The sequence below is a fragment of the Dermacentor silvarum genome, chromosome 6 (genome assembly GCF_013339745.2).
Source record: "Dermacentor silvarum isolate Dsil-2018 chromosome 6, BIME_Dsil_1.4, whole genome shotgun sequence".
Classification (NCBI taxonomy): domain Eukaryota; kingdom Metazoa; phylum Arthropoda; class Arachnida; order Ixodida; family Ixodidae; genus Dermacentor; species Dermacentor silvarum.
In genome coordinates this window covers 81,227,729-81,235,780 of record NC_051159.1, presented here as the reverse complement: position 1 = coordinate 81,235,780, position 8,052 = coordinate 81,227,729, and the positions used below count along the sequence as shown (strand labels likewise).

General features: G+C 42.8%; 1 protein-coding gene across 4 annotated transcripts in view; it reads right to left on the bottom strand.

The window, feature by feature from the left end:
• Positions 1–957: 957 nt before the first annotated feature.
• Positions 958–8,052, bottom strand: part of LOC119455667 (mediator of RNA polymerase II transcription subunit 1-like) — a 227,269-nt gene continuing 220,174 nt past the window's right edge. For all 4 annotated transcript variants that reach the window (XM_037717086.2, XM_049668936.1, XM_037717087.2 and 1 more), the window contains one exon: positions 958–6,014. In XM_037717086.2, the coding sequence (XP_037573014.1) occupies positions 5,929–6,014 (86 nt within the window). In that variant the 3' untranslated portion in view covers positions 958–5,928. The remainder of the gene's footprint in view (positions 6,015–8,052) is intronic.

The following is an 8,052-nucleotide window of genomic DNA, read 5'->3' as shown; positions in this document are numbered from 1 at the left end:
TTCAAATTCAAAGTTCCTCTGGGTCACAGAATGCCCAAATGCTACAGCCGAGCAACTTTAACCTTCTGAAAACGGGCATTATAAGTATGAAGCAAGGAGTTACAAACTCCATTGAGTGCCATTTTTTACTTAAAAAAAACCTAAAAGCAAAGCAAAGTTGGAGAGGAGGTGTCGAGGGGGGTTGGGTAAGGGGTGACAAAAGCAACACAGCTGCATGGTTACAGGCATAGCCAGCAATAGCACAATTCAAGTAAGGATATTCACATGGGGCAATTTTTGGAGCACTCTCAGATGTACCATGCAGTCATTTTGGATGTGAGCAAGCGAAAATAATTAACAACCAATGTGCAGCATGCTAAATTTATTAAAGGGACACTAAGTAAAAGCACTAAACTGGCTTATGCTACCAAAATATTCTTTGACTACATTTTCACTCCTGCGAATGAAAAAAAAAATGCAGATTATTAGCTGAGAAAATCCAAGGACAAGCCTCCTTTTCTGAACTTCGTACCCATGCCATGGTGCCAGTGACGTCAATGCAATGTCACAGATTCCAGAATACTTTTGCACATTTGATCTTTTTTCCTTTTTCATGCAGGGAAATTCTCTCCAAGTTAGAAATTTGCTTTTACTTTGCAAGCAAAAGGACAAGAAAAAGTGGGAAGAGCAAGCACAAACAAAAGACACAGAGCTGCGACCTGCACCCCCCCTGCTTGCACTTCATTTAAGTATTTGCAGACTTCTGAATGCGAATGTCAACTGATAAACAATGCATGACATTGCAGCGAGCTAGTATGGGAATTTCAAGGAGATGTAGCCAGCCATCTTCTGTTCGTTTGCGTCTCTTCTGGCGTACTACCAAGCTTTCACTTCCCCACCAATACGGCCAAAGTTAGTGCTTTTTATAGTGTCCCCTTTTTAGATGTGACAAAAAAGAAATGTTCAGTAAAGCAATAAAAAAAAATAACAACGACAGACTGTATGCCTTTTGACCATGCTACAGCAAAACAGAAGAGTTTCAACATGATGATTGTACACAAAACAACTTGTCACAGGGGGTCAATCCATACTTGAATGGGCGATGTCCAGATATGTCTGCCATTATCACAGATTTACACCCCACATAAATTTCTGGCAGGGGACTGTACAGGCACCGAGCATGCAATGCCTTGCCCTCCACTGCCGGTCAACATTCCCCCAGTTCACACATCATAATTTCTCGAAAAATTGCCACTCAACATCAAAAGAAATCTAACATGGCAGCACTAAGAGGCAAGTACACGTAGGCAAATAAAAAGTATAACTCAATAATGTGCTACGGTTACTTTAACGTTGATTTCTATAACCTCAGCGTTTCTTTAAACCAACACATGGCCCTAAGTCACATACCTGCTCACAACTTGCACAAGAACATAGAACAATGTTTTTTTGTTCAACAAGAAAAAAAAATGTTGGCCATGACGTGCACAAAAAATCAATGCTTTGTTCTGCAATGTAATAAGGACAAGGAGGCCAAAACGAGACACAAGATTTCCTGCAACCGTACTACAGCAACAGTTTCATGCCAGACAAACACAGGGAAAAGAAAATAGCTCCAAGTAAGAAAAAAATAAAATGTGTGCCACATCAATCTCTACATGTCTGGGACTGCTAGCCAAACTGCATAGTCAGATTAGAAATACCAGCCAAACATGCAGCAACATCAGTGACAGTCATGTTGGTATGGTCATCATACCAATTTAAACCTAAACATGAGCAGCACAATGTTCATGCTTGCTCGCTTGTTCGTAAAGCTTTGTCATCATACTTTTAGATTGGCAACAGCAGGAAGCCTGCTCTTTTGCCAAAAAGGTCAAGATAACTGCTGTTATTTGCACTGCGAGTTAACATTATATGTGCAAACGGCATTTACACTTCCGAGTTGCACGTTTACACTCACAGGCAGTGCATTTACACTCGCCTTTCAATGCACTGCCTTCTGAACACCCTGTAGTAGGGCAAAAACTACTACAGTCCTGTGGCTTCCGCAAAATACATAAAATTGAAATACCTCTTTTTTTTTTTAAGTAGCTGCAAGACTTCAAAATGCGAGAAAAACTTATTGTATAATTTTCAACGCTGCTTATGGTGAAAAATGTGTGGAAACTTTCTTTCCTTTGCACATCCCAAACTATGAATAATGAAATCACTTAATTGTTGGCTCCCCCCAACTTCTGTTAAATTCCAACCAACAAGCAATCCCGACATGTAAATTTTCCATCCTGTTCCATGTGTTCTTGGCAAACAAGTAAGCCAGCATGAAACATAACCTATCGAAATGCATAGCAGAGTTAGTTAAAGTGACAGCCGTCAATGCGAACACATAGGGAAAAAAAATTTTGACGCAGATTATTGACTCTGCACCATCTTTTTCTTTCCCCTCATAAAGCCTTGTTAAGCCTGCCTCACTTAATAAGCGGATAAAGTTAACCCTTTAACACCCACATTAATTTTGGTAAAACATACCTAATTTCCCAAAATTTTCTACCTAATTATAATTCTTTCTTTGTCATTTTGATTCTTAAATTGTATTACTTGATTGGTTTCTGGTTAGAATTAACACAAAAATTAACTCGTCTTTGGAAGTGAGAGCAGCAGAACATCAGGCTAAACAAGCATGGCTTGTCATTGGCAACATCGGTACAACCGCAGGGTTACAGCTCAGGATTGGGGGTTAAAGGGTTAAACAGTCAAGCTTTGTCAAGGCCTAAGCTATACAACTGTAACATTGAATCCTTACTGTAATCGCAAATCCATACATCCTACCCGAAACTATAGACAAGATGCATATCAAAATAAATCCCCGAGCATCACTTTAAGTTTACAAAGTGTGAATGGGTTGTTTTCAGTTGAGCAGGGTTAACTGTGAATTGTCAAAGTAGACCACAAAACAAAAGTTGTAGAAAGCTACTGTTACGAAGCTTAAGTGTGCATAGCGTTGCTTTCTTTTTCTTTCCCTGAGCCTCGAAGTGAAGATAAAAAGTTCACTTGCCCTGAAGTGTGCGTCTAATTAGGCATCTGGAAGACTTCAGCCTTCCATATATACTTCAGCCTTCCTCACACTCGCATGAAGCAGATTGCTAGGACTGCTTGAGACGGGCCGAGTATTTCACTGAAGGAAAAAAAAAGACAATTTTACATATCCCAATGCTTTTAGTCGAATTTGTTTTAAGCCAACGTAACTTGAGTGTAAGACAAACATGAAAAAAAAAAAATTGATGCCTAACAAGGATAAAAAGAATTGCGCTCTAAACTGTTATCTTGTATTGAGTAAATTGCTTGACAATTTGTTCGTTTCTTGATGACATCCCTAAATAAAGTAAGGGCAATGGCAAGCGGCTTCACAACTCTGTGCAGATAAGCGTGCGAAAAGAAATAAAAAGTCTTGTTCGACGGACCCGTACAAGAAGGCAAAGAGCTGACTGCAGACTCGGCAGTACTTTTGATCAGCAAACAGTAATATTGGTGAATCAACACAATAGCGCCTCCTTTTCTCTTTGCGCAAACAATTTTTCTGATGCCCTAGAACTTTTTTAAATTGCAGCAAAATGCACAATGCAGCCTGCCCAATGTTCACAAAGTCCAGATGACATCTCGCGTGTTCACTACACAAAGGCCAAACTTAAAACAGACAGCCCACACTATACTAATGAATGGTGTGACTTGAAATGCAGAAAACACAAGAAAAGTAAGAGCTGTGCACTGTTTGATAGCTGGTATAAGCCAGGAAATGAGCCCATATAGCCTGCTGCTCTACATATAAAGACCAATCTTTACTGACGCAACCCAGCGCAACTGTCAGCCCCGAGCAAAGCTCTACAAACAATTTTGTTATGAACAATCAGTGACACCCATTTTCACAGGGCGGTGCACAGTTCATGGCAACACGGAATGCATTCATACTCATATTGCCTTCAAGTGCAGCTTCCTGCCAATACAACGCGCACTGCTGTGTAGCCACACTCGAAGGCAAAATTTGCCAGCAAATCACCCTTCACATGCCATATTTTTGGTGCCGGTCATATACACGAGAACAGGTTCTTGTTCTAATTGAAACAACTCTTTCAATTGACTTTCAGCCCAAATGTCGGAACAAGAAAAGCTCCATAAACGAAATGCCACCTACAAGAAAAATAATTATCGGTGAAAATAAAGTGGGAATGTGCCTTACCAGGCTGCTACTGTTAGCTAGGATGCAACAAAACACCTCTACCTTTGCTGCTGTCTCATACTGCTCAAGATGATGGGACAGAAACGCCGCCACTGCTGCTGCTGTGCTGTCGGTTTTGTGCGACACGAATGGGGGGAGGAGGAGGAGGTCGGAAGAAACAACAATGAAGTAGAAAAACTTGGATCTAATGTGTGTTTCTAGCTGTGCTTTATGTACAGAATGTGCGGGCATGTTGTGTGCTGCTTGTGTGCGCGGTCACGAGAGAGAAAAAAAAAGGTCAAAAGTGTTAGCAGGCACTGCAGCCGAGATCCTTAGCTCCAGTTGCATGCGAGAAGGCCCTGTACTGCTGCTCACAGGCCATGTTTTCTTTTTTTTTTTCTCTCTCTTAAAACTCTGTTATACATTTGACGAGTGACTTCGGCTCTGCATATGTACAGTTTGGTGCATATTGTCAGTCTCTCCGCAATTTTTTCGCTCTCCGTCTCTCTCTTTACAACAAAAGCGGATTCAGCAGCCTTAAGTGACAACAGTGTCAGATTTGGGCAGAAAGAATGATAAGACCACAGTGATGGTATGGAGGCCATTAAGTTTAAGGACACACCTTTCTGATCACCATTAAAATGCTCTGAACACTTCTTAAAACAATTTTTTTTCAGCCCCTATATTATATACACAAGAAAAGTGGACCCAAAAGTCGCTACTTACTTTATTCTACATGCACAAGCCTTAGCTTGTGTTAGCCTAGAAGGCCCCTAAAAATGACAAGCTAATGCTCCTAAACACTTTGTTCTTCCAACTTAGTGTGCCAAGACAAAACCTGCAGCTAGTTTCAGATGAATAATTGAAAAAAAGAAAACACAGGCGCTCTAAAATTTAAAAAGTAGGGAGAAGGACTGCTGCTGCTACTGAGATAATGCACTGCCCTCGCACATACTTGACCACTGTCCCAGCCAGAAAAAGACAAGTCACTGTATTAAAATTATGCAAAGAAAAACAAAACAAAAACGCTTCCAACACAAATCACAGAAAGGGTGACGCAGCAGTCTTAAGACACCAATGGTCGTCGGAGGTGGGGGGAGGGTGAGGGTTGAGGGAGTTCAAGAGTGGCAGCACTTCCCACCAGAACTCGCCGAATGGCGACACCACATCCGCGACTCGCGTTGTTGGCAGTGTCCGCGCTCAACAACAAGAAGACTTGGAGCACAGGAAGGCGCTACTCGGCACAGCTGTGTCAAAATCCGTCATTTGTGCGTGTCTAAGTCTTACAACCGAGTGACCTAGAGGAAACGCCATGCCGCGAACGAGCGGGGGCCAGTTCGGTCAGGGTTCAAAAGGTCTCTTCCAAAAATCACTGACACGCATCGCTCTAGGTCCGAGACTCACCGCACGTTGAGTTCTTCATCTCCAGTCAAGCTACAACTCCATGCACGCACGCACACACACGCATTCACACGCACACGTGATGACGAGGGTAAAAAAAAAAATGTCATGACGTCCAAGGAGGGGAAGTAACGTCGCCCACAGAAGGGACGCAAGAACTACACTGCCACATCCTTGCACGGAAACAGAGAAGGGGAGGATCTCTGCGTGTCACGAGAGATGGCCGGAGGCAGAGGGCAGTCATCGCAAAGTATGTGCCCAGGATCTGCGGCAGACGACACTTATTGCTTGGCAGTTGGGCCTCCCCTTCTCCTCCTCTGCTGGGGTCTAGGCCTGTGTCAGTCTTGCATCTTCTCCTTCTGACTCAGCGCAATGTCAGCCAGAGTCGCCAAGCTGCTAGGGAAGTCCTCCTCCATAGACACACCTGTGGGTAAGGTATTAAGCCTTTGTTAACCAATGCAAAGTTGACAAAGGTCTCTATATGCTAGGCAAACATTTTCTTTTTTTTTCGATGGCAACACGTTTAACACTTTTGTGCTGTGCAAAAAAAAAAAAAAAAAACTGTTTCACCTTAGTCTCCTGTTTTTTCCTATGCACATGCTAACTACACCTTACATAATGCACAAGATGGGGTATTTAAGGTAAAAAGTGAAGTTCCAAGTCAATCCACAGTACAATGGCAGCAACAACTGTGCTAGGTTATTGGATCTTCATGCGTTTTGCTGCAAGCCTGTAATGGTACTGTGGTGGCCTTGCAATTATACCGTACAAACAGACACCAGTGCATCTGCACATCAAAATGAGCGGAGCATGTGCGCAGCGCTCACATAGGGCCGAACTGCCCTCTTCCAAGCAATTGAAATATAGACAATTACCACCTGTCTTTTCTAAAAGCAGAGGAATAGCTCATACCAGATTTCGCTCTAAAAAAACATCCGACTTTTTCTCCTTTTGCACATTTGGTGGAAACAAAAGGGGGGAAAAAAAAGTCTTTTAACCAACAACCTCGTATGAAGCAAAGGGTAATCCTAATGTTACTAAACTTTGTTCAAGGTTTTTTTCCTTGTTACCGCCAAGCACTGCAAATCTCGTGCCACCATGTAGTATTGCATTTGTAGGTATGCACCACCACTTCCAACTGATCTGCAAGGACAGTTCAGGCTTCACCAGGATCACTCATATTTTTCACAGCCACGCTCCTTTACCTTAGGAGCTCCTATGTGACGGTGAAATTGTTTGGCTCAGTATCAATGTACCAAATCCGACAGGTTCTTTCTTTCTTTTAAAAGGTAGAAGTTAAGATCTTGCTGCTGATCCTGTCAGTTTCCTGCCTCTGCCTCAAAATTAGTTGTGTGCTCTCGTCTCCTTTTTATTGAAGGCATCTCACCTTCTAATCTTTGCTGAAGGTAATGGGGAAGCACAGTACCGCCTACACCCCTCATTATACACACGTCCCCCAACAATGCATTAAGCTATCACTAACTAGCCACGAGACAGAATCAGTTGGGCAATAGTAGCAGCTGTCCACTGTCTATGATGCAAATTTGGTGAAAGTAGGCATAAATCTTCCAAAAATTTATCACTTTCGTCTTCCCTTGAAAAGAGTTCAGCTGGAGGCTTCGACTCAACTCACACACCAGTTGCTTTAACAGGCATTTAGAGAAGAAAAAAAGAAAAACATTTACTGCGGACTCATTTCATTACTTCTACAGCTACCTGACTACCATCAACATCTTAAAGGAGCCAACACAGCGGTGGACAAGTAGACTCCAGAAGAGCAGTCTGCTGCAACAATATAGTAGTTGGTGACAACCTCACCAACCTAAGAGAACCTCGTTGATGCAGTCTCATTTCATGCGATTTCTCAGCACCAAAGTTTGCAATCGAGAACACACAAAAAAAAAATGTGGCCCAATACAATTACGCTTCTTTTTTACTGGTTAATATATTCCCAGAAAACATGATCTTTCAGCACAAACATTCAGTACATTGCCAAACTGCGATCATATGATATGTTTTCCGGCCACTACATGCCATGTGAACAAGAAAAGGCACGAGACACACACAGGATCGAGAGCAGTAGGCATCCGCCACGGCAGCTTCCCCGCAGTACTTGCCCGCCCGTGTCACATGAAAATGCCAGCAGGAACTCGGTGTCCTCTTCCGTTACCAGCAAATCTCCTCGCGGGTTGTCGTAAGCCGCATTCACAGCTATCGCAGCCAACACTATTTCGAGAAGCGTCTTCCCCTATCGTTTCACAGCACGTGTGGCATAATGCTGTTGGAAGCTTACTGCATGCTTTTAATAGGCGTATTGCAAACGTGCCACCATTCCCTGCTGCAGGCAGCGCGATGCAAGCTGCCTCTTTCACTCTGGCAGCATCGTATTCCAGTGTCGCCCACCAGTTTAATTTGACTTTGGTTTCTGGTCGCGTGGCTTAAAACACTATGCAACAGGAAAA